The sequence below is a fragment of the Schistocerca nitens genome, chromosome 6 (assembly GCF_023898315.1).
Source record: "Schistocerca nitens isolate TAMUIC-IGC-003100 chromosome 6, iqSchNite1.1, whole genome shotgun sequence".
Classification (NCBI taxonomy): Eukaryota; Metazoa; Arthropoda; class Insecta; order Orthoptera; family Acrididae; genus Schistocerca; species Schistocerca nitens.
The window spans coordinates 37,208,289-37,230,537 of NC_064619.1; the positions used below are offsets into that span (position 1 = coordinate 37,208,289).

The window sequence follows — 22,249 nt, forward strand, 5'->3', positions numbered from 1 at the left end:
AGCAGTCCTTCCTTCATTATGGGGTGAACACTTCTGATGTTCAATCTGACCATGGCGGCTATGGCTTTCATCATTACGTGGTGGTCCTGGGTAATGAGTGTATCCACCAGCTGGATGATGTCATTGGTAATGCATTGTGTTGCTCCAGACCATACATCTTTGGCTAACAACACCCATACTTCCCTGAAGGGCTTGTGCCACACCTTGACCCTTGCAAGGGACATGCAGTGTTGGCCATACACTTGTGACATTTGTCGATGAATATCCATTCCTCCTACTCCTTCCGCTGTCAGAAAATGAACAACACCTCTTTGCTCTTCTGCTGACACCCCCTTGTCACTATTTGTGATGCGACTGGCAGAGTTGGACGATTGATGTATGCTGCTGCTAGCTCTGTATAGTCACATGACAAGCATGTGTGCCCTCAAACAATGGGCTGTGAACTTCCACACTCTCGTCGGAACCACACCTCATTACAGATACCGTGATATTACCCTCCTGTCACCGGTTTGTGCATTCCAGACTCTGGCTATTTTTTTTTTTTTAATATATATATATATATATATATATATATATATATATATATATATATATATATATATATATATATATATATATATATATATGGTTATAATAGAGGGAAACATTCCACGTAGGAATGTGTCTGTCTGTATATGTGTGTATATGTGTCTGTCTGTATATGTGTGGATGGATATGTGTGTGTGTGCGAGTGTATACCCGTCCTTTTTTCTCCCTAAGGTAAGTCTTTCCGCTCCCGGGATTGGAATGGCTCCTTACCCTCTCCCTTAAAACCCACATCCTTTCGTCTTTCCCTCTCCTTCCCTCTTTCCTGATGAGGCAACAGTTTGTTGCAAAAGCTTGAATTTTGTGTGTATGTTTGTGTTTGTTTGTGTGTCTGTCGACCTGCCAGCACTTTCATTTGGTAAGTCACATCATCTTTGTTTTTATATATATATAAGGAAAAAAGGACGGGTATACACTCGCACACACACACACACACACACACACACACACACACACACACACACATCCACACATATGCAGACACAAGCAGACCTGTCTGCTTGTGTCTGCATATGTGTGGATGGATATGTGTGTGTGTGTGTGTGCGAGTGTATACCCGTCCTTTTTTCCCCCTAAGGTAAGTCTGGTGTGTCTGTATATGTGTGGATGGATATGTGTGTGTGTGCGAATGTATACCCACCTTTTTTCCCCCAAGGTAAGTCTTTCCGCTCCCGGGATTGGAATGACCCCTTACCCTCTCCCCTAAAACCCACATCCTTTCGTCTTCCCCCTCCTTCCCTCTTTCCTGATGAGGCAACAGTTTGTTGCGAAAGCTTGAATTTTGTGTGTATGTTTGTGTTCGTTTGTGTGTCTGTCGACCTGCCAGCACTTTCATTTGGTAAGTCACATCATCTTTGTTTTATATATATATTATATATATTATATTGGTCTTTAAATATGTCTGCTTGTGTCTGTATGTGTGGATGGATATTTGTGTGTGTGCGAGTGTATACCTGTCCTTTTTTCCCCCTAAGGTAAGTCTTTCCGCTCCCGGGATTGGAATGACTCCTTACCCTCTCCCTTAAAACCCACATCCTTTCGTCTTTCCCTCTCCTTCCCTCTTTCCTGATGGGGCGACAGTTTGTTGCGGAAGCTTGAATTTTGTGTGTATATTTGTGTTTGTTTGTGTGCCTGTCGACCTGCCAGCGCTTTTGTTTGGTAAGTCTCATCATCTTTCTTTTTGGATATATTTTTTCCGCGTGGAATGTTTCCCTCTGTTATATTCATATCATTAATTTGAACCCAACAATGACGTTTGTTATTGTCACTGTTACATTTCGAAGTCTTTTCTGTCGTCTTATTTCCTCCTTCTGTTTTTGCCAGTAGTTTCCCTTTGTATTCACCTTCTCCTTTTTACCGTAATCCACTATACAATTTTATCCCGTGGTCTTTAAATATGTCTGCTTGTGTCTGTATGTGTGGATGGATATGTGTGTGTGTGCGAGTGTATACCTGTCCTTTTTTCCCCCTAAGGTAAGTCTTTCCGCTCCCGGGATTGGAATGACTCCTTACCCTCTCCCTTAAAACCCACATCCTTTCGTCTTTCCATCTCCTTCCCTCTTTCCTGATGGGGCGACAGTTTGTTGCGGAAGCTTGAATTTTGTGTGTATATTTGTGTTTGTTTGTGTGCCTGTCGACCTGCCAGCGCTTTTGTTTGGTAAGTCTCATCATCTTTCTTTTTGGATATATTTTTTCCGCGTGGAATGTTTCCCTCTGTTATATATATATATATATATATATATATATATATATATATATATATATATATAAGCATTCTGTATGCTTCTCAGCCCTATCATGAATAGCATTTACTGTTTGAGCTTTTTTAATTCCTTCAGCAAAATCTGCATAACACCCTACGTAAAAAATTTTTTTGCAGTATGAACATGCATCTGACCTAGACACACCAAATTTCAATTTAAAATCACTTCTGAAAATATCCCTGTACATACTTTACCTAATATTTAATTACTAGGACAAAACGTAACAAAAGAGAATCAGGTGAAATAGCAAGCAGACATAGAAAAACTGCTGAAGAAACAAGATTATGAAATGAACTAAGTAGAGTTCATGACGGATGACACTCGCAAATGCATGAACAGAACATTAGTATATGAGAAGTGCAAAGCAGAAAAATATGGTTTGGTGGTTGAAGTATTCTGTTATGATCCCACTAAAGAGTAAAACACACGCACGCATGCTCGCGCGCCCCCACCCACCCACCCACCCACCCACACACACACACACACACACACACACACACACACACACACACACACACACACACATTATTTCAAAGTATGGTTCTGGTGAAAATTAAGTGGATTTAAGAGTACTTAATTGTATTTTTGACATTTGAGAGTATATCTGAGCATGAAATAACTAATATTTTTATTTTTTTAATTTTAATTTTCATGATGTTGTCAGGTGATCTTGAATGTTCTAAGAAAACAATTGAAAATAGAGACCAAGCAAACTGGATCTTTTTCAGCTGGTGATATATAAGTGAACTACGGCAGCAAGAAACGCTTTCTTCTGTTGTTTCTCTCAGCCATCTCAATGCACTGATTAGCAAAAAATTGTATGCGCTTGTCATAATGTAGTGCGTAATATTTCAAAAGAGCTTCTCTGTGTCAATTATTGATAGGTCTCCACATGAAAGAAATGACAGTTGCAAATTCTTCTCTAGACAAGAAAAAAAAAATTTCTAATGTTTTGAGCATCTGTCACAAAGTCCGGATATTTAGGTTTGCTTTCAAGTGTAAAATTTTATGAAAAAGCAGAATTATGTTCAGAATGTATGTAGACTGTGGTATGAACCAGTATTTATCACTACCAATAATAATGAAAGCATGTAAGTAAACTTTATTAGCCAGCATAAATACATGCAGATGCCTCTCAATTTGCATTAACCTCTCTGTGCACCATCCAAAGATCTTGTGGTGGAGGATTTCTGGAGACAGCGTCAAGATCAGTACTCCCACAGAGCCTACCACCGGGAATGTGGAGCACTGTGGGTTGTTGCATCCAGTGCACACTGGTGCTGGCATGCGAGTGGACACGGCTGGATCATTTCTCAAGGGGACTGTGTCGAGTGTATGTTGTTCAGGCACGGTGCCGAGTGCAGTGGTAGCTGAGGAGGTGAAGGCACAGGTGCGCTTGACCAGTTGTGTTTTGGCTGGTGTGTGAACAAATGTGGCTGGACCTTTTATTGAATGACTGTTGTAATTGATGCTTAAATTGTAGATGTGATATGGTGCCAGATGCTGTGGCAAATTTAGTGGGTGGCCATAGTGTTAGCTGGACGACAAAGCAGATGGTAGCTCAAAAGGAGATTGGTCATTGAGAGATGACTCTGCTGGTGGGGAAGGAAGCTGCAACGTACTTGGTTGACCATAGTGTTGACCAAGGTGTCATCCTCAATGTGCTGTGTCCAGATGGGCTTAAGGTAGGAGAGGGAGACTGTCATGGGCTTACCACAAAGCTAGATAACAAATGTCTGCGGCCTACGTTGGAGTACCTAATATGGGCCAGTGTATGGGGGGCTACAGGGTTGCCTGAACCATGTCATCCATTGCCATATCAAATTCACATGTAGAGAGCCCTTTGTATGTGAATACGTTGAGGATTTGTGTGGAGAGGCAGACGTGGCAAGTGCATCTTCTGAATTTGCAGATGGACGCACTGTACTCTAAATGTGCTGATGGGCGCACAGTACAAGTGCCGGTAGGTCCTGTTGATGGCCATCAGTAATAGGTTGTGGAAAGTTGGCTGGTAGGTTTAGTGGTTCCCCATACACCACCTTTGCTAAGGGAGCCACATAAGTCTTCTTTACACGAGGAGTGGATGCTGAGGAGAATCTATGGCAGAGCTTTTCCACGAACCAGTGCGGCACATTAGGGCCGCCTTCTTGGTCCTGTGCCACCTTTCTACAAGGCCATTGGTCTGCAGGTGATACACTGCTGTTCACGTGCTGATAATCATGCAGAGCTGGCACAGAGCCTTATCAGTGGTGACCAACTCAGGAGCACCAAAATGAGTGATCCAGGTTTCCATGAAGGCACATGCAACCGTTTCAGTGGTGATATTATGTCAGGGAATTATTTCAGCAAAATGAGACATTCTACTGATGATTGAAAGTCGGGAACCATCCAAATTGTGGTTGGGTATGGCAGTTCATTTTTGAACATTGGCATGCAAGGCAACTCTGTGTCCAGTGAAAGCAGTCGCACTTGGTGTCAACCCACATAAACCTATCTGTCACTAATCATACCAGCACTTTGATGCCTGGCCAACTAAGGTTGTGTAGTCCGTCAGACTTGTCTCGGTGCACGGTGAGTGGAACTGTGGGCCGTGGTCTGTCTTGAGAAACAGAGCAGTATCTTATTAGTGGAGTGCTGAGTGTAACATTCAGTCTGCAGGTTTGTAACTGTTCCATTGAGAAGATACATGGTGATGGAGTCTTTTGCTTGCTCAGCTGCTGTCAGTTCATAATGGTTCTACAGGAATATCACACAGAATTGGGACAGATAATTGGTGATGATGTTACCTATGTTGTGAATATGATGGATGTCAGTAGCATACTGCGCAATGAGGTCTTAAGTGTGTTTACCTTTGAGGGCTGGTATCTTGGGATGGATTTGTTGAGGCATCAACCAGTGGCTTGTGGTCAGTGTATATAGTCACCTAACATTCTTAGATGTTTTCTTAAAAATTTTTGACATCTGTGTACATTGCAAAAAGCTTACAATTGAAGACCGACCATTTAGACTGTGACAGTTGAGGTACTCTGTCAACAATGTGCTGAAGTACCGCACCTACCACAGAGTTATTAGCATCAGTGGTGAGTATGAGGTGTGCTTACAGGTTGGGAAGAGAGAGAGTCATGGCTTGCACCAAGCTGTTCTTTCCTTTACAGAATGCCTCGGACATCTCTGCTGTCCAGTTGATTTTCCTCTTATCCTGTTTGTCCTTGCCTGATAAGGCATCTGTAAGGGGGACTGAAGCTCAGTAGCATGTGGGAGACATTTGTGATAAAAATTGAGAATCCCGAGGAAATGATGTAAGTCATGCTAAGTTCCAGGAAGATCATTCGGTGGTTGGCTTAATGCTGGATGTATTAAGTGTGTGACCACGAAATGTTCCTTCTAACAGACTTAGCTGGACTTGGCATCATTGCTGGTAATACTACCCCACTGAAGCAAGGCTAGAACTTGTTCTAGGTGAAGTCTGTTCCTCTGAGGAACACAAGAAAATCAAAATAGCATCAAGACACATATAACAAAGTATGAAGCTGCAGAGGAGGGCATCAGTGGACCACTGCCATCATTTGTACAGCATTCTTTAAACCATAAGGCATGCAGTGGTGTTCATAAAGTCCAAATGGTGCTATGCTACCAGCCTTTTGTATAATGTCAGGGTGCACCAGAATCGTAGATATGTGTGCCTGCAGTTGATGGTGCTAAAGATTGTTGCACCTGTGAATGCATGCCTAAGGTCTTGGAGATTTGGGACATGGTAACTACCATGGATTGTTCTAGAGTTAATAACTCTGTAGTTGCCTCCAATTCTTGTTGTACCAACTTTCTTGGAAACAAGTTTAGTTTGTGACAGCCAGGGACTGTTGGATGGGTGAATAATACCTGCTTGTAAAAGTTTGTGAATGGCCTTTTTAGCTGATGAAATCTGCAGGACACAGGCAACAAAGTTTATGTCTGACAGGAGGGCCATCTGTTGTCACAATCCTATGCATTGTACAATCGAGTACTGCACATGCATAAGCCCAAGTGCAGGCGGTGGCCGGGGCTGGTGCACAGGCTACTAGGAGGAGGGGGCATCTCATCTACAATGGCTGGTTTGAAGTGATTGTTGATGTCTGGTGTTAGTGCATGTGGCGGCTGAATGACTATGAAGTCGAGGTCATAGTTAAGAGAGCAGTACATGGTGCAGGGTAGCATCTCATTTGTAGCAGCTGGCCATTGTGAAGCTAGCTTGTGTGTGTGTGTGTGTGTGTGTGTGTGTGTGTGTGTGTGTGTGTGTGTGTGTGTGTGTGTGCGCGCGCTTTTGTAAGTTTGGCTTACAACACATTGATGCGGTCAGTTGTGGTGGTCACAGTTTTCATTGTGAAGTATTCGTGCTTCTGTAAAGCAGTCAGTGTCTGCTGGCTGAGTGGAGAGGATTCTTTGAATCATAGGGATGCACTGATGGATTGTTTCTGTCATAGACTTGTTAGTAGAAAGGCATCAGGCAGAAAAAGTTGTATATTTGAATATAGTAACTGTTCTCAAAAGAGCAGATACCACTGATGACTGTGCAGCTTCTCTAGAATAAATGATAATTAAATGAAACCCTCAGCTATCGACAGGTGTTGTTGCTATACATCGATGGGGCAGCTGAAAATGTGTGCTCTGACTGGGACTCAAACCCTGGTTTTTTATTAATCGATGGTGACGGATGATGGAAAACATATGGTTGGTTAGCATGAGTCGTTTGTTGAGAGTTTCAGACTCATGCGTAATCATCACTAGTTGTAGTTCAGTTGGTGCTTTAACAATCCATAGTATCATAGTACCATGTCAAGCATGAGGGCATGGTTGACGGAGATATTCCTAGAGGTGTGATGAAGTGTTTCTGTGTAGCTGTTGATTGTACATAGCCCACCGTACTTGTTGTTGAGGATTATGTGAGAGGCATTGTAGGATTGTGAACTTTGCTGTGTCATAATTGTTAATTTTAGGTGGTGGCATTATGATGTCACTGATGACTGCTGCTTGACCTGCTAGATGCCAGAGTAAACCGACGTAACTAGTGTCTTCATTGAGGATTCCTCTTGCCATAAGAATATTGTCAGTCATTGCGAACCACAAGGTGGGGTTGGTGACAGTTTGAGGTGAGGACTCACTTTGGACATGAAGCAAAGACAGAGTTTACAGCATTGTCTATCACTGCAGACAAAGTAGTTGCCAGTTGTGCATGGAACCTGGTTTGTTGAGCCGAAACAGTAAATGACTGGACATTCACATTTTACGATGTGGAAGATGTGAGACACACATGATTTGTGTCACATGTACATTGCACTAGGTTTCGAATGGGAACATCGCCCATGAAGGCACTATCCTTCAAATCTAAAAGCAGGGTCATAGTGTGAAGCAACATGGCTGCTGATTGTGATACATGGACTGTTGTTGCTGGATGGTATGTGAATGTTCATATTGCACACATGATTTGGTGGGCACAGATAACACAAAAATGTTCCTACAAACACTATGGGATTGTTCTCCCAGAGGGCTCAGTGCTCTTTGCCGCCGGGTTCGTGCTTGGCTACCACGGGGCCCCGACCTGTGTATGCTGCATGTCTATCCTCTTGCTATTCCTTTTCCCCTCCTTTGGAAACATGTCTGGGGTGTTTTTGCGAATGTTCCACATTTTCTGTAGCTGTCATCATAACAATGTCACCACTGTTTACATTCCTTTTATCTTTCTTCATTCACCTTCTGCTGTCCTTCCTCACTTAGGTGTTTGAGGTTCCTCTTTTTCTTCTTCCTCCTTGTGTGCTCCTGAAGGATGGCCCACACGTCTGACGTGTGACAGATGATTGGGTAGCATTCAATTCCCAGCTCCGGGTCGACAGGTAGGGTTCACACGCACCCCCGGGCACAGGCCAGGCCCAGGGAGGGGTGATTGCCTCAGCTGCTACCTTCCCAAATTGTTGATTGGTCCCTCTGTCAGGTGTTCAGGACGTGTGACGTGAGGTGAGAATAATCACGTAAGGCGGGTGAGCCCCTGTCTGAGGGATGGCCTCCAGTTGGAAGGAGCACACCATTGGAGATGCTGGATATCATGGGGGATTTTCTCGCAATGAGCCAATCTTCATGTTTGCAGTCAACATCTACCAAATGTAAATGGAATGAAGCTCCTGATTCGAAGACCCTCACAGCTGCACCACGGTTTCTTGTGGTTTCATGTACTGAAGACTGTCAGTACTTTGCTAAGGTACATCTTTTTCTTATTCAGAAAGGTGTTGATGCAATTACTGGGCCTGTGAAATCCTGGTCTTGTTTACACAGTGGCACTTTGCTTCTGGAGACTACTTCTGATTCTCAAGCACAATAACTGCGTGCCACTTCACTTCTCTGTGCCTATCCATATCGAGGCCCATAGAACTCTGAATTGTTTCTCTGATGTTATTTACACTAGGCTGCTCGATGGTCTGACTGAGGCAGAACTCCAAATGTAACTCTCTGTACAGGGTGCATTGCAGTCCATGGGGTGATGCATCCTTAGTGCCTGCACGCGCTCTTTTTCTCACTTTTGATAGAATGGTGCTTCCATCCAAGATCAAAGCAGCTTATGAAGTTATCACAGTTCGACTGTACATTCTGAACTCGTTGCGCTGATGCCAGTGTCATCATTTCAACCACACTCAAATTTCCCGTCGACATCCGGTCAAATGTGTAATCTGTGGTAGGGATGCTCACGGGTGCAATTGTCTGCCTTCCGCCCTACTGTATCAACTGCAATGGTGACCATGCTGCCTCCTCTCAAGATTGACCCATGTATCTCAATGAACGGGCTTTCCAAGAGATGCGGGAAAAGGAAAAAATGCCTTATTTGGTTGCTCACAAGTAATTGACTAATTGCAAACCCTGCGTTCTACCATGTCCGAAAGGAGAGATACCATCTTAAACATTCCACATGGGAAAAAATATATCTAAAAACAAAGATGATGTGACTTACCAAACGAAAGCGCTGGCACGTCGATAGACACACAAACAAACACACAAAATTCTAGCTTTCGCAACCAACGGTTGCCTCGTCAGGAAAGAGGGAAGGAGAGGGAAAGACGAAAGGATTTGTGTTTTAAGGGAGAGGGTAAGGAGTCATTCCAATCCCGGGAGCGGAAAGACTTACCTTAAGGGGAAAAATGGACGGGTATACACTCGCGCGCGCACACACACACATATCCATCCACACACATACAGACACAAGCAGACATATGCTTGTGTCTGTATATGTGTGGATGGATATGTGTGTGTGTGTGTGTGTGTGTGTGTGTGTGCGAGTGTATACCCGTCCTTTTATATATGTGGATGGGTGTGTGTGTGTGTGTGTGTGTGTGTGTGCGTGTGAGTGTGAGTGTATACCCGTCCTTTTTTCCCCCTAAGGTAAGTCTTTCCGCTCCCGGGATTGGAATGACTCCTTACCCTCTCCCCTAAAACCCACATCCTTTCGTCTTTCCCTCTCCTTCCCTCTTTCCTGATGAGGCAACAGTTTGTTGCGAAAGCTTGAATTTTGTGTGTATGTTTGTGTTCATTTGTGTGTCTGTCGACCTGCCAGCACTTTCATTTGGTAAGTCACATCATCTTTGTTTATATATATATATATATATATATATATATATATATATATATATATATATATATATATATATAATCAGGGCAGGATTTGAGGAAGTTGTATCCCAGAACCTCCCACAGAAGAACCACAAAAGTGCCCCACTTGTGACAGGATACTTTCCGGGACTGAATCAGATTCTGAATGTGGCTCTCCAGCAGGGATAAGACTTCCTCAAATCCTGCCCTGAAATGAGATCCATCCTTCATGAAATCCTCCCCACTCCACCAAGAGTGTCTTTCCGCCGTCCACCTAACCTTCGTAACCTCTTAGTTCATCCCTATGAAATCCCCAAACCACCTTCCCTACCCTCTGGCTCCTACCCTTGTAACCGCCCCCGCACGTCGATAGACACACAAACAAACACAAACATACACACAAAATTCAAGCTTTCGCAACAAACTGTTGCCTCATCAGGAAAGATGGAAGGAGAGAGAAAGACGAAAGGATGTGGATTTTAAGGGAGAGGGTAAGGAGTCATTCCAATCCCGGGAGCGGAAAGACTTACCTTAGGGGGAAAAAAGGACGGGTATAACTCGCGCGCACACACACACACACATATCCATCCACACATATACAGACACAAGCAGACATATTTAAAGACAAACTCTTTGTCTTTAAATATGTCTGCTTGTGTCTGCTCACCGGCCACTTGACCATCTTCTTCTTCTGTGTGAATGCCCAAACAGTGCCCGAACTCTTACGGGAATCGGTAACGCGCCGCAAGTAATGAGTATAATGGGCAGGGGCACTATGAATGTAGTGCGGGACAGTACTTTGAGAATGTGGGTTTCGTGGGAGGTGTGCCAGAGATAAATCTCTGCAGTCGCGCTATCCTCTGTGTCCTCAGTGGCTCAGATGGATAGAGCGTCTACCATGTAAACAGGAGATCCCGGGTTCGAGTCCCGGTCGGGGCACACATTTTCATCTGTCCCCGTTGACGTACGTCAACGCCTGGAAGCAGCTAAGGGTGTTCATTTCATTGTAAACATAACAATCATTCAGTCTGGGGTCATTGTACACTTCTAACACTATTGATAGTAGAATTCTACTAAAGGTGCGAGGATGAATTCGTAAGTGGTAGGCATTGTTGATATACTGTAGGTTTGACGATGTCAGTAGGGGAGAGTCTTGATTCGTTGGTGCACTCAGTTTTCAACATCTTTTGTGCCACCTGAGAACTCTTCACATCCTGTACTGGAATCCTTCCGTAACTGCAATCCTGGAGCAATGTGCTGATGGGAATGTTGTGTGGCAGCCACATTGTTGTGACAAAAAATGGATGGCAAAATCTCGAAGAATTACATGTTTCATGACTGATACAGAGTGACCAGTGTAGGTAGATAATAGCTATGGGATGGTATGTACAACTGCCATAAATAATGAAGACAGCGGATACATCTATGTAAACTTTAATAGCCACTATAAATACATGCAACTGCCTCAGACTAAGATGCAGTTCACACTAATCCCCCCCCCCCCCCCACTCTCTCTCTCTCTCTCTCTCTCTCTCTCTCTCTCTCTCTCTCTCTATCTTCCGAAGATTGTTCTTTTCTTGTGACGGAGGGTATCTGGAGACTGCATTGAGATCGACACTCCCACACATTCAAATTCCAAGTAAAAGTTATGTTACTGTGCTATAACTCTGCAGATCTTTAACACATAAAAATTTATCGTACTTATGGAAAACATTTTTTCATTATAAATGGCAGTTATTCCGTTGTTCTACTCACACTACCAGGCAGCAATTTTCCAGGAAAGGGACATTTCTGTTTGTTATATAAGGGCATCCACGATCTCTCTGTGCCTTGCATTTATTGTCATCACAGTCACAAATGATGACTTAATTTTGTCCCTTTAGTCAAGTACTTTTCTGCTCCCTTCATTTCCATAACATTTCCTATAATGCCCCTTCTTGCATTGTTGTTCACCAGAACAAAGAATTTTTTTCTTCTGCGTGTGGTGCTGTTTGTTTATGGATGTTATGTTTACTCTGTGGAGCATGTATCTGCAACTTGCTTGATTCTGAATGATAGTTTTTGTGGTTGTGGGTTTTCTGTATATAGTGAAACCATCTTTTGTTTACTCTTTGTATCATGAGATCCAGAAGCAACATAAGTATTATGTTTTGTACAGTGAGAAACTGTTACTTGCAAATGAAATTCCACAAAAACGTGTTTAATAATGTGTGCATTTCTACAACAGACAAGAATGTAAACAAGAACTGATATTTCAGAACTAACTGCAAGTACTCACAAAATATAATCACTAAATATTTTTGCACAACAAAATAATTTTTATAGCATTATTTGTAACTCACCAGTCACTCACAGTAACATCTTTTAATTTGTAGATGACAACTATCAACATCTAGTAACATACAGAATATCCTACATAACTCAAGAAACGTAGGGGGGAAAACAGACAAAACTGTTTTAGGCCTATTTTCCTTATAATAATTATTACTTAAAACACATTTAACAAAAATTAGGAAAAGAGTAGATTGCTACTCACCATAAAATGACCCCTTGAGTTGCAGACAGGCAGAATGAAAAGACTATTACACATTATAGCTTTCGACAAAAGACGCGTTCAGCAAAGAAAACCTGCACACATTCATACAATCACGCACACCTCATACACACATGACCACTACCACCAGCATTTCCAGTCAGAGGTGCTGGTGGTAGCAGTCGTGTGTGTGAGGTGTGCTTACTTGTGTGAAGGTGCGTATGTGTTTTCTTTGCTGTACAAAGCTTTGGCTTACAGTTATAATATGTAACAGTCTTTTTGTTCTGCCCATCTGCAACTCAGTGGGTCATCTTTAAAGTGAACAGCAATCTGTCCATTTCCTAATACTGTTAACATTCCAACCAGGAGCTTCCATTGTTTAAAACACATTTAATATTTTACAGAACCAAATAAAGAACATTTACTGACAGTGACACAGTGATGTTGAAACATGTTTGGGTTTATATAAAAATCAGTTGTTTGCATAACAGACAGATTTGAAATCCAGCAATTTCCTTAATGATGTTTGGCACAGTTTTTAAGTACTTTTAAATTTATGCAAGGCTGTTTTATTTTGTCAGAATTCTGTGAAATAATCTAAAGGTGCCCTGTTCACAGTTTGGGTGCAGTCCAAACTGAAAGCACCTAAGGAGAACAGTGCACAAACTTGTAAATCTCAATTTCAGTGAGAAAGCTGGCTTGCCTCCTTAGAAAAAAGACAGTCTCTTTCCTTTCTCATTCCTGTTCTGTTTGAGGTTGTGTTGTTAACAGGACTATACCCCAATCCAGCTTCCTTCTTTTTTACAATATTTCATGCACTCAGTTGTAGTTATGTTAATTTTATTGACAATCGGGCACAGGGCTGAATTTAGCAACATTTAGTTCAGAACTGTGTCTCTATCTCTTGAAACACACATTTCACTTTGTTGGCTTATAAAGACATGACATATTTTTCACTGTAATTAAGAAGAATCTTCTCATATGCAACCGTAACCCACATCTATTTGAAGCTGGTTACTGTATTCAAACCTTGGTCTCTCAATTCAATTTCAGCCTTGCTCCCCCCCCCCCTCCCCACTCCCCCCCCCCCCCCTCCTGCTTACCTAAACTTCATTCCCTTACCGATTACCAAATTAAATAGTCCGTGATTTCTTCCTGTTAACCTATCCTTTTTTGTCATAAAGCTCTTTTTCTCCCCAGTTCAATGTGGTACATCTTCATTAGTCACATTACCTACCCAACCAGAGTCCAACATTGTTCTATAGAACCACATTTATAAAGCTTATGGTCTCTTCCTAAATAAATTTTTTATGTACAACTTCCACTTCTGTATAAGGCTGCACTCCAGACAAATACTTTCAGAAATGACTTTAAAATGTTTTAATAAAGGGTCTCTGGATTAAAAACATACAATTATGAAATTTAATAACTTGAGAAGCAATTGAGATATTTATCAGTAGTTTGCTTGTACAAGTATGGTAACTCAAAATGATTCCTGTGTTTGCTCATGACAGCTGGTGCCACATTCATATACACTCCTGGAAATTGAAATAAGAACACCGTGAATTGATTGTCCCAGGAAGGGGAAACTTTATTGACACATTCCTGGGGTCAGATACATCACATGATCACACTGACAGAACACAGGCACATAGACACAGGCAACAGAGCATGCACAATGTCGGCACTAGTACAGTGTATATCCACCTTTCGCAGCAATGCAGGCTGCTATTCTCCCATGGAGACGATCGTAGAGATGCTGGACGTAGTCCTGTGGAACGGCTTGCCATGCCATTTCCACCTGGCGCCTCAGTTGGACCAGCGTTCGTGCTGGACGTGCAGACCACGTGAGACGACGCTTCATCCAGTCCCAAACATGCTCAATGGGGGACAGATCCGGAGATCTTGCTGGCCAGGGTAGTTGACTTACACCTTCTAGAGCACATTGGGTGGCACGGGATACATGCGGACGTGCATTGTCCTGTTGGAACAGCAAGTTCCCTTGCCGGTCTAGGAATGGTAGAACGATGGGTTCGATGACGGTTTGGATGTACCGTGCACTATTCAGTGTCCCCTCGACGATCACCAGTGGTGTACGGCCAGTGTAGGAGATCGCTCCCCACACCATGATGCCGGGTGTTGACCCTGTGTGCCTCGGTCGTATGCAGTCCTGATTGTGGCGCTCACCTGCACGGCGCCAAACACGCATACGACCATCATTGGCACCAAGGCAGAAGCGACTCTCATCGCTGAAGACGACACGTCTCCATTCGTCCCTCCATTCACGCCTGTCGCGACACCACTGGAGGTGGGCTGCACGATGTTGGGGCGTGAGCGGAAGACGGCCTAACGGTGTGCGGGACCGTAGCCCAGCTTCATGGAGACGGTTGCGAATGGTCCTCGCCGATACCCCAGGAGCAACAGTGTCCCTAATTTGCTGGGAAGTGGCGGTGCGGTCCCCTACGGCACTGCGTAGTATCCTATGGTCTTGGCGTGCATCCGTGCGTCGCTGCGGTCCGGTCCCAGGTCGACGGGCACGTGCACCTTCCGCCGACCACTGGCGACAACATCGATGTACTGTGGAGACCTCACGCCCCACGTGTTGAGCAATTCGGCGGTACATCCACCCGGCCTCCCGCATGCCCACTATACGCCCTCGCTCAAAGTCCGTCAACTGCACATACGGTTCATGTCCACGCTGTCGCGGCATGCTACCAGTGTTAAAGACTGCGATGGAGCTCCGTATGCCACGGCAAACTGGCTGACACTGACGGCGGCGGTGCACAAATGCTGCGCAGCTAGCGCCATTCGACGGCCAACACCGCGGTTCATGGTGTGTCCGTTGTGCCGTGCGTGTGATCATTGCTTGTACAGCCCTCTCGCAGTGTCCGGAGCAAGTATGGTGGGTCTGACACACCGGTGTCAATGTGTTCTTTTTTCCATTTCCAGGGGTGTACATGTAACTGCTGTGTTCACATAGATGCACACAGTAATCGCTATGTGGTTTCTATAGCAGAAGGTGCTCTATGTGCTTTCTCTCAAGAAGGCATGTTGGAGTGGTTTTCTGTGCCAGAACTTCCTTGTGATGTGATGTTTAAACAAGATGGTGCGCCATTTTGCGAACATTGTGAGGGATTTCTTGAGTCATGAGTTCCCAGATCACTGGAGTGGGTGAGGCAGTCATTGATTGCTTGGCCCCTTAGAACACCAGACATTATTCCTCTTTATTTTTCTCTGTACGGGTTTATCAAGAATCGGGTGTACCAGACACCAGTTAATGATCTACCAGATCTATAACATTGCATCCGTGCAGTTATTGGAAATGTTACTTGGAGAGAAGTGGAATACAGATAAGATGTTTGTCGCACCAATAATAGTGAGTATCAAGATGTATTAGGTGTGTGTAAAAAAAAAAAAAACAAAAAAACAAAAAAAAAACATTGTGAGTTACTTGTAGAAATGTACCTTCAATAAATATCTCGGTCACTTTTTAAGCTATTAAATTTTATATTATTATGTGTTTAGCTTGTACCTTCAATAAATATCTCGGTCACTTTTTAAGTTATTAAATTTTATATTATTATATGTTTAGCTTGAACACCTGGTATTTTATATTCAGTGCTAACATATTTCTCTTTCAGAGAAGCTTTTCTTGCAGGTGTCAGCCTACACTTTGTATCCCCTTTACTTCTGTCCCCATCAGTTATTTTGTTACCCAAATAACAAAACTCACCTACTAGGTCTACTTTCATTATCTCATTTTTGTATCTGATTCCTCCTGATTTAATGCAACAACACTTTATTACCATTGTTTTATTTTTATTTATGTTCATCTTATAGTCTCTTTTTGAAGACCCTATCAAGTCCATTTAACGGATCTCCCAGATCATGTGCTTTCTCTCGCAGTGTTACAATGTGTAATGCAAACTGTAAAGGTTTTATTTCTTTTTTCTGAACTTTAATTCTCTTTCCAAATTTCATATGTAATTAATGGTTAAAAATGAATGGGTTTTATCTAACAACATCTCAAATAAATATGTGTGCAGTAAATAGATGAATTATTAAAATGACTTTTAAGGCAGATGTTTAGAATCTGGAAACAGTAATAATTTTGTTGGATAATTTTCTTTTTTCTTCTTCTTCAGAACCAGCAGCATAATATATGTTACATAATGACATTGTTATTAGAAAGATACACCAGAATAGCTGCTTATAATAATTAATCTTTATTAACATCATACTGTTTTGGCATTTATTACCATTGTCAAATACCTGTGAATACAGTTTTGGTGAGAATGTGTACAAGTGTGAATGTCTTTTGTATTAAATTGACTGTATTGTTCTCATGTCTAGATGATGCGACGTCAATATTACATAATTTGTCAACTGTTTTGAGTAGATGATAAATGAGTAAATATATTGAAATATCATGAAAGAATGGAAATTATGAAAGAGCAGGACATATTTTTCGGTAATTGTTTTACTGTGATAATTAAAGAATGGAAAATGCAGGATGGAATGTAACAATATTATGAGAAGGAAAGTTGCTACTCACCAAATAGCAGAGATTCTGAGTACATAGAAGCGACTCAGCATTTCAGCTATATGGTTAGTAGCAGCTTTCCTTCTCATAATATTGTTACTGTGATAATTTGTATGGATTATGCATGATTTGAAAAAGTGAGCAAATTTTGTAGACAACCTGACAAAAGAACTAGGCTTTTTTTTTTTTTTAGAAGTATTTCAGTGCTTATTAATAAAGCATTAAAGATGGAGTTACTCAGTGTTACATGGGGATGCATGTTGGTCCAATGGCTTAAAAATAACAACACATTTCTTCTAGCAAGTGTTTTTCCAGTAAATGTCTGTATTTCCAGGGAATCACTACAAACTAAAGTTGCACCTTAAACTTTTACGTGCAATGTGTTACTGATTCATGTGATATGTAGTAGTGATTATTGACCCCACTTGATCTGTTCTAATAGTCTTGTTCCATGACAGAACAAATCTTATTTTGTAAATTTAAGACGGAGTTATGCAAAATTTAAGGGCTTTGAGTACACATTTATGTTTCAGCTGTGAAATGGACACCAAAGCCTGCCGAATTGGAAGTAGATCTTTATGACTGCCGTACAAGGCAATGGTACATAGAAGCTGCTGCAAGTCCAAAAGACATTGTCATTCTGGTCGACAGCTCAGGCTCAATGACAGGCGTTCGGCGTGAGATTGCTCGGCAGGTTGTCACAGACATCCTGGACACCTTAGGCATTAATGACTATGTTAATGTATTCAACTTCTCAGAACATATCACTGAAGTGGTTCCATGCTATTCAAATCACTTGGTCCAGGTAGGTATTTTGATTGAATTATGTCTACTTTCTTTTTGATCTTTTGTACATTCGGAGTAACTGCTCAGGAATTAAACTTAAATTACTAGTTACTAGAAAATGGTCACTTAAACATTTTTTTTTGTTATCAAAACTCATTTTCCTGCCACCCAGTAGCCAAAATGGTTAAGGCAGCTGCTCTCAATGGGCAGGAAATCTGTGTTAGAGTCCTGGCCCAGCAAAATTTTCATATGTCACTATTGGGCAGTACATCTATACCTAATACAGCTTATATCAAGGAATTCATACCCAGTGAATTATTTTCCAGTTATTCCATACAACTATGGATTGTTCACAGTGCCTGTCATTCAGGCATGCAAGTAAATATAGGTATATGTATGAGGCTTGTTCGGAAAGTAAGTACTATTTTGGAAAAAAAGACCCTCATAAAAATGTTTCTTTGATATCAAAATCTATTTCTTAAATTATTTTTCTATCTAGTTGCCACCCTTGTTCAGACATTTGTCATAGCAGGAAACCAACTTTTCTATGCCCTCTTTATAGAAATGTGCCACCAGTGAAGACAGTCACTGCTGTACACTTTTTGGGTTGACATCCACTGCTCTACACCTCTTTTGTGTTGTCATCACTGTGAAAATGCCATCCTCCAAAATCATGCTCCAGTTTCAAGAACAACTGGTAGTCAGAATATATGAGACTGGTGCTGTATGGTGGGTGATCAAATTGCTCCCAACCAAATTGTTGAATAGGGTTTTGAGTAATGCGAGCATGATGAGGGTGTGCATTGTCATGAAGCAACACAGTGCACTCCACACCTTATTTTTATTGTGCTCCCAAGTTTTCTCAGTGTTTTAGTATCATACTTCATTAACAGTTTCACCTCCGAGAACAATAAAAAATGGCTGTAATGGTAGTGCCTTTCAGTGAGGAAGGCATAGAAAAGATGGTTTGTGCCTCATAAAAATAACACATATGTCTATTAAAAGTACGCACACAAACACACACACACACACACACACACACACACACACACACACACACACACACGTTTCAAAGCCATGTAATAAAGGATATTTTCAAACAAGCTAAGTCTGTAACAAGGCAGCATTTAGTGTGATGTGTGCCTTGTTTCATAGGCATAAGTAAAAGAATATACTCTGAAAATTTGAGTTTATTAATTCAAAGAGGAGTTTTTCAAATGTAAAAACACAAGAAAGGCAAGAGTTTTGAACAATGCCTCTTTGAAATAAAAGTGAAATAAAAGCACTGCATGTGCAGTATCAAGGGGTGTGTAATCGGCACACCAGTCTCCCAGTCATTTTTCCGAATTTCCAGACCTTGAGGCCGCTGCTTCTCATTTAAGTAGCTTCTCAATTGACATCATGAGTTGCTGTGCACCACATGCTAGTCCTCCCACTAAGAAAAAAAACCTTTGGCAGTACCAGGAATTGAATCTGAGTCCTGCACTTGGCAGCCGTGTATGCTGACAACTCAGCTATAGAGGCAGATGCCTAATCTAACAAGGCATATAAAATATGCATGATAAATAATTTTCTTAAAAGCCATGTCAGTTACATTGTTTAGAATTCTCATTGCACAAAGAGAGCCATATAATCGCTTCACTAAGCAGTCCACATAATCAGCCCGTGACAAGTTTTTGTTTATAGTAATTCCAAGAAATGTAACAGTCATCTGTGATCAATTATTGGCCTTCATAACTTAAATGTGATACATTCAGCTGTTGGTGTGGTCTTGCAATGTACAATTTCTGTTTTCGAAAGGTTCAGTTTCGTTATATATCCAGGTTTTAAGTTCTCAAAGAATCTGTTTCATAGTTTGTACAACAAACTACTGCTGTTGAGTCACCTGCGTATAGAATTATTCCGGATATTATCATACATTTAATGTCATTTTATGTAATACGTGAATGTGACAGGCCTGGTATGAACAGGCTGTATACGACCTATGAGATACAGGAAAAACCTGGAAATTTTTTCATCTGGGAGAAAAACCAGGAAAAACCCAGGAATTTTTCATTGTTTTAGTTTTCAGTTAAATTTTTGTAGTTTTAACTGGTAAGAACCGATACTTCAACAAAGGATATGACTGTATCCCGCTACTGCAGGATAATACTGCAGCAATAAAATGTGAACAAGAGAAAAAAATTAAAATAAAACTTAAATTGCAAAGGAAATGCACCATATGCAACAACAAAACACAGTGCTCATACAAGCATCTGCCAACAGCAAAATGTGAAAAAGGCTTTAGGAAGATTATGCAATGCTTCATAGCAACAAATTGCCTCCGATGAGCATAACGTCACAGCTGTTCACATTAGATTCATTTTAGCAGTTATGAGCAGGCTCATGCGCATGCTCAGTTGAGTTGCGTATAAGTAGTACCTTCTCCCGCTTCTGCCTACAGAAATGTGGCTGTTGGCTGTCTGTGTATGCAGTCACAGCAAGCACCTAGGTGCTACTGGGAAAAATTTTACTGGTGCACCCAGCTGCCAGATTCCAGCATGCGCAGCTGACCCGGATCTGGGAGGCGGGGGGAGGGGGTGGGGCCAAACCGAGGTATCTGACCCGGGTGGCAGTTTGGGGTGGGGGTGGGGGGGGGGGGGGACAAATTCATATTCTTGAGGAAAAAACCTTGTTTCACAAAGCACCTAGGATCCAGCGCACTTTGGTCTTTTGATTATTTATATGACTTTGAAACACATCCCTGTTGGTTTTTGAACACATTCTAAGTTGATTCCTGAGTGAATCATAAGTTGATTTTTGAATGTGTGTGTATAGTATGTGATGTATCTGTCAGGGGAATCGTCTTCGCATCTAGAAAGAAAAAAAATTCCTGCAAATAGAAGGGGTCGGGGTTAAATGAGCTGAATGGAGTAAAGCCATATAGATGAATGCCAATCTCTGTCTGATTATGTGGTTGATTGGGTTTGTAAATGTTGTTATAATTACTAGTGAAATCCATAGATTCAGACTACCAGAGTGTAAGTAAATGACTAACAGGAATTAATAACAGGAAAGAAGGATTACATATTACTCCTCAGTGTGTCCAATAAAATAAAATTTTCATAGAAAATTTTATGGCCAGATAACTGGACTAGTAAGAGCCAGTTGTACAGTCTCTGGCTAACTTCTGTTCTGGAAGTATCATGGAAAACACATTGTACAAACATGTAACAATGCCTAACCGGAGAATAATCACGAGATAACTAAACCGGTTATTCTGGCTAGTTACAGAACTACTGATGACAAGATTGATTGTTAGAGTGAGGGAGGGGGGAAGAAACGGGGACATCACACAAATTATAAAAGAATATGGTGATTCCAAATTTATATAAAAATTTTATACAAGTACTTTTCGATCTCATGCTTGAGAAACTGGAGCGTATGAGTGAAAAGTGAAACTATTTTCTAACTTAAAACTTTTTGCTTGTAGTAGGCCTATTAGGCATTCGATATTGGTACTTAGTGAATTATATTCTGCCCTGTTATAAAAATGACCATTTGCGCCAAAACAGTCTCGTTTATTTGGTGTGAGTTACAATTGCTGCAATATTAGAATGGCCTATTGTGTTTTATCTAGCAGACAGTTATGAAATTGACGTAATCAGACCGAGAAACCACACCTATCTTGGGTTTTATTTGTATTAACAGGTTTTTCAGTATTAGACTATATTTTTCATGTAACAAAACGTTTGATGAACTTTGATGACATAATAGATTCTTTCACAGAAAGGAAAGCACGCCATGTAAAGATGTAGCAAGATAAGAGAGAGAAAAACACTAGGAGCTAAGGGTGGAAGAAATGTATACTGTCTTGCTTGTCTCTTTTCTTTACTGGTTTTATTATCCCATATTTAATTTTATGTCACACTGGCAGATTGGGAGCAGGAGAGTCACCACAGGATGTTTTAATTCCCACTGCCCTGAATATAGTTTGATGGCATCCATTACAAAATATACATGTTTGAATTCCACAGAGTGATATATGAGTATAGTGATGCGCGATATAAGAATGCTATGTGAAGACGCTTGGCACTGCACTTTGGTACACTTAAGACCGAATAACGTCTTAAATTTCCTTGAACACACATGTGTTATGTATCAGACTCTCCAGAAAGATGTGCACTACAGAATGAACGTATGTTTGAAAATTCGATTTTTAAAAAATTTTTGGCATCCAATCTCAAATGCTTGAGGTAGGGGGCGCTATCTAGTATTGCCCCGGTTTGGAAATATCGTCGATCTGGGGCCGATGCGCAGAGCAGTCTCAGTTATAGTGGGGGAGTGGATAGTCTCCACATGATCCCTGCTTACATTTAGTGATTTTGCTGTTTCCTCTTCATTTACTGCTCTCACGTCCAATGAAAACAAAACGGATTTCTGTGGCTGGGG

The 22,249-nt window shown here is 41.6% G+C and overlaps 1 protein-coding gene across 3 annotated transcripts in view; it reads left to right on the forward strand.

Annotated features, from left to right (window-relative positions):
• LOC126262486 (voltage-dependent calcium channel subunit alpha-2/delta-3) overlaps window positions 1-22,249 on the forward strand; it is an 823,568-nt gene that overhangs the window by 296,805 nt on the left and 504,514 nt on the right. For all 3 annotated transcript variants that reach the window (XM_049959148.1, XM_049959149.1, XM_049959150.1), the window contains exon 6: window positions 17,566-17,837. In XM_049959148.1, the coding sequence (XP_049815105.1) occupies window positions 17,566-17,837 (272 nt within the window). The remainder of the gene's footprint in view (window positions 1-17,565; window positions 17,838-22,249) is intronic.